This window comes from Arctopsyche grandis, chromosome 6, assembly GCF_051622035.1.
Source record: "Arctopsyche grandis isolate Sample6627 chromosome 6, ASM5162203v2, whole genome shotgun sequence".
NCBI classification, from domain to species: domain Eukaryota; kingdom Metazoa; phylum Arthropoda; class Insecta; order Trichoptera; family Hydropsychidae; genus Arctopsyche; species Arctopsyche grandis.
In genome coordinates this window covers 3,251,269-3,255,511 of record NC_135360.1, presented here as the reverse complement: position 1 = coordinate 3,255,511, position 4,243 = coordinate 3,251,269, and the positions used below count along the sequence as shown (strand labels likewise).

Here is a 4,243-nt window from a genome sequence, read left to right as displayed (position 1 = left end):
TGCACGCGGCACGCTTCAAGCCAGAACGTATATAAACCGAGGCAGCAGCTCCAAACGCGAGAGTGAACATCTGAAATTCAGCCAGCTCACTTCTCCGAAGCTCAACTTCTTCGTACATACAATTACCATTGTAACAACTGAACATAAATAAACGATCCTCTTACAAACACAAACAATGTTTCTATAGGCCGGGAATCGGTCGAAACCTATCACCCGCCCTATAGATAGATAGCAAAAACTTCTTGAGACTAGCACGTGTACACACACGAAAGTTGGATTGCAAACGATATCTACACTTGGGGTTAATGCAATTATGTAGACTTATTTCACTTGGGGTTAATGATCAGGTTTTTGTCTTGATGGAGCGTACATAGAGAGCTGTCAGATCGTGGCAATCACTCTCAACACTAAAGTTCTAAATCGGATCTCCAGTCTTCGATCTGTGTGCTCTAAGCAGGGGTCCGTGGCCACAATAACTTAGGGTACCACTGCTCTGAAACGTCTGCAACCATCCATCGTCCACTCTTCACTTTTCACTCCGAGGTTTGCGCTTCTATTGCCCAAGTAGCGATGGAGTGCAGACTTTGTCTCTGCTCTGCTCCGGCAGGCTCCTTCGTCTCCATCCATGACGACCCTCATCCAACGCGTTTGGCGCAACGCATTTGGACCTGCTGTCAGCTGCGGGTCAGTTAGGTTACTATTGCTATTGTTAATTCGCTAGACCTCGTAATCGTCAATACCTTTCTCATTTGCAGGTTAGAAAAGGTGACCATCTGCCAGATATGATATGCCATTCATGTGTCAACAATTTGGAATTGCTCCACAGCTTTCGAAACGCTTGTCTTCAGAGTGACGAAACGTCGAGGGTGAAATTATACGGGTCTTTGAATGTCAAGCGGGAGGAGGTTATGCTAGATGATTTAATATGGAAAGATGAGTCGAATGCTAATTTGCTACCCAACATTTCTAGTCCACCAGACGATGGCGAAGTAAGTAAATGGGATTCGAGTGGCTTTGAACAATTTTAAGCAAAACATTCAACTAATCGAATATGTAAATTCACATATATGAAAATGTTACACGTGAAATTATATGTATTATTGAATTTTTAGGTACACGAAGGAAAAATTACTTCAAACGACAACACAACTGAAATGTTACATACAACACGTGATACTCGAGAACAACCGTTCATATGTGATATTTGTTCAAAATCATACGCTAGGAAAAATAACCTCCGATTACACATGACTGTTCACACCAAGGAAAACCCACACAAATGTGACATTTGTTTAAAATCATTCTCTTCAAAACATTACCTTCATGGACACATGAATATTCATTCAGAAGTAGAAGCGCACAAATGTAACATTTGTTTAAAATCGTTTGTTAACAAATATCACTTGAAGATACATATGACACGCCACTCTGGGGAAAAACCGTTCAAATGTAACATTTGTTTAAAATCATTCGTTCAAAAATACGCCCTAATGAGACATTTGAAATGTCATTCTAATGAAAAGCCGTTCAAATGTGATATTTGTTCAAAATCAGTAAAACGCAAACAATATATGGTTATACACATGAAAGTTCATATGAAGGCAAAGTCGCCCAAATGTGACTTTTGTTCTAAATCATTCACTTCTAAATATATACTTTTAAAGCATTTGAAATCCCACCATTGAAATTGTGTTAAAGCCACATAAAAGTGATATTTGCTCAAAATTATTCACTGATACAGATTTTCCTAGAAGGCAGAAGCGAATTCATAATGAATTGGGAATTCACACAAATTTGACATTTGTTTAAAATCATTCTCTTTCAAGATAGTCTTCGTAGACACGTGCATATTCATACAGGGATAAAGCCACAAACATGTAATATTTGTCCAAAATCATTTGTTTACAAATGTAACCTCATACTGGGAATGGATCACGCAAATGTGACGTTCGTTTAAAATTATTCGCATCAAAGGATAGTCTTCGTGGACCACGGTTGCCAGATGTTCCTATTTGAGCGGGACTGTCCCGAGTTCAACAGACAAATCCCAAGTCCTGCATTGCCTCTGAAAATCCGTTCTTCACAAAATTTGCATACGTACAAAAATGTATAGAAGTAGAAATGGTTTGACTTCAAAAGTAACAAATTTCAATTCATTAAACCTGTAGAATTGACTAGTGGTTAGCATATAATGCTTAGTGCTCACGGGTTCAAATCCCACTGGTTTCAGCTGGCCAGACCTTGGATTTGTGACTCCAGGTCGATCGTTTCCTATCGGAGTTTATCAATTTATTTGATTTTCATTGAAATGGTTCCAACAAATTGGCAACCTTACCCATATTGTAGCAAATCTCGAGTTTTCAGCAATCTAGAATTTCGCTGAATTGTATAAAATGTATCTGTGAATGTGAATTGATATTTATTTACTGAATTTCGCTAAATTGTTTAACCGTTTGCCCGCGGCCGTCTTCTATGGAAGCTTTGGGCGACAAGTCTGTAGCGCGGCTGTCTTCCATAGAATTTCTGAACTTTGCACGGGATTTTGAGCCTTATATGCGCCTATTTCAACTGTTTTAAGGTTCAAAATTGGTTGAATATATTACTGAGAGTTGAATGCCATCTATTCAATTTGCTTAAAATGAATATATACCAGTCAAAAATTAGTTTTTTGTGGAACCATACTGAAACCTCGTTTATGTGACGTCACGCCTTCATACAATTATGATGAATGATTATTTGACAATTAATCCAAAACTACGAGATATATTATGTATTTTATTGTTTAAAATAATACTTTATGTGTTAATTAACATATCTGGTTACTTGAGTAAATATTAAAATCTGTATTTATGGTCGAAAACTCGATTGCCAAATTCGCAAAAAAGGTGCCGCATACAGGGCTTGTTCGCTATATTTATTGCCGCGGGCAAAGGGTTGACCATAGAAGTCTCTGGGTGTTTATTGATATGTATTCACTTTGTATAATACTTGGGTCTGGGTCACTGTATCGAAAGTGACTTGAACGAAAGTCAAAAAATCGAAAAGAATGTATACATGGTAAACGGTACTATATTTGTATATACTACCAGCTTTTCTTATGTATGCAAGGTAAACGGACTATTTCATACATCGTCATAAAAATTGCGAAAAAATTTCGATCTTTTGTTCAAGTCACTTTCGATGCAGTGACGGCCACTGATAATACTTGTATCAAATGTTTCTGGCCAGGAAGGCGCACTGGGTTTACCTGCTAGGCCTTCTTGGTACATATTAAAAATAAATACTAAATAAATTAATGTCTTGTCCTTGACCAAATATTTTTTTTATAATGATCTTTAAAATATCATTTCTTAAAGATCATTCCGCTTGGAATAATTTGTATAAAATTGTGGCCCACATCCTCTCAATTCTATTATACATTCCATTGCAATTTGTGAAAGAATATTTAGTCTAATGAGTGCAACCTCGAAAAAAAGGAGAGAAACAGATTATTGTTAGAAAATGTAGAAGCTGAATTAATGCAATTGTAATGACTTAAGGAAATTTTTATCAAGCAAAGCTGGGGAACACATTTTGAAACGAGTTAAAAGCTAGGAAATCTACTTTTAATATAACTGTTATGATTGCATAATTTTTTGCATTTAAAACAAAATGTAATTCCTGTAATTAATTCTATCCATTAACTGTGATTCCTGGGAATTATTAAGTGACAATTTTTTTATATTTTCTATTATTTTGATTTTAAAATGCTTTTTATTATTACGAAATTATGATCACCATACATATTATATCTATTTTAATAGCTACTGATCTACTAATCATTTTCTATATTACAATTTAATTTAATTTGGATAGTAATCATAGTATTATATTATTCTAATGTTAATGTACAGCATAATAATACATTTAATACATAATGCTCATAATACATTTAATACATAATATTAATTAAATACTCTCTAAAGTCGATGACCTTATGCAGACTAACTCACTAACTCAACTATTTTAAAATTTCTTCTTTCGAGCCTTACTGTTGGCAAAATCATAAATTGGTTTTTTAAGGACCATTTTGGCTCAATTGTAAGCAAAGATAGTTCATTGAGTCTGGTTTGACCGATCGAATTTCTGTTTTAATCTTTAATTATTTTTAATTTATTGAATGTTCTTTCTACACTAGCCACAGTTACCGGAAGAGTAAAATATAACATGAATGCGGTATATACTTGTGAAAAATCACTCTCCA

The 4,243-nt window shown here is 35.1% G+C and overlaps 1 protein-coding gene across 2 annotated transcripts; it reads left to right on the top strand.

Moving 5' to 3' along the window:
* The first annotated feature begins 222 nt into the window (after positions 1-222).
* LOC143913559 (uncharacterized) lies at positions 223-3,309 on the top strand. Of its 2 annotated transcripts, XR_013260720.1 has the most exons (4): positions 223-684; positions 756-989; positions 1,113-3,004; positions 3,172-3,307. XR_013260720.1 is itself a non-coding variant. In XM_077433429.1 (3 exons), exons 1-3 carry the CDS (start codon positions 571-573, stop codon positions 1,683-1,685), a joined length of 921 nt encoding a protein of 306 aa, XP_077289555.1. In that variant the 5' UTR covers positions 354-570; the 3' UTR covers positions 1,686-3,309. The 2 variants fall into 2 exon arrangements, 1 of the variants encoding a protein (XP_077289555.1); XM_077433429.1 differs by having other exon boundaries at positions 354-684; positions 1,113-3,309.
* Positions 3,310-4,243: the final 934 nt, after the last annotated feature.

Excerpts from the sequence above, each read along its gene's own strand:
- LOC143913559 (XM_077433429.1), top strand. The coding sequence starts at position 571 with ATGGAGTGCAGACTTTGTCTCTGCTCTGCTCCGGCAGGCTCCTTCGTC. Across the intron at positions 685-755 it reads GGACCTGCTGTCAGCTGCGG|GTTAGAAAAGGTGACCATCT; the intron begins GTCAGTTAGGTT and ends TCTCATTTGCAG. Across the intron at positions 990-1,112 it reads GTCCACCAGACGATGGCGAA|GTACACGAAGGAAAAATTAC; the intron begins GTAAGTAAATGG and ends TTGAATTTTTAG.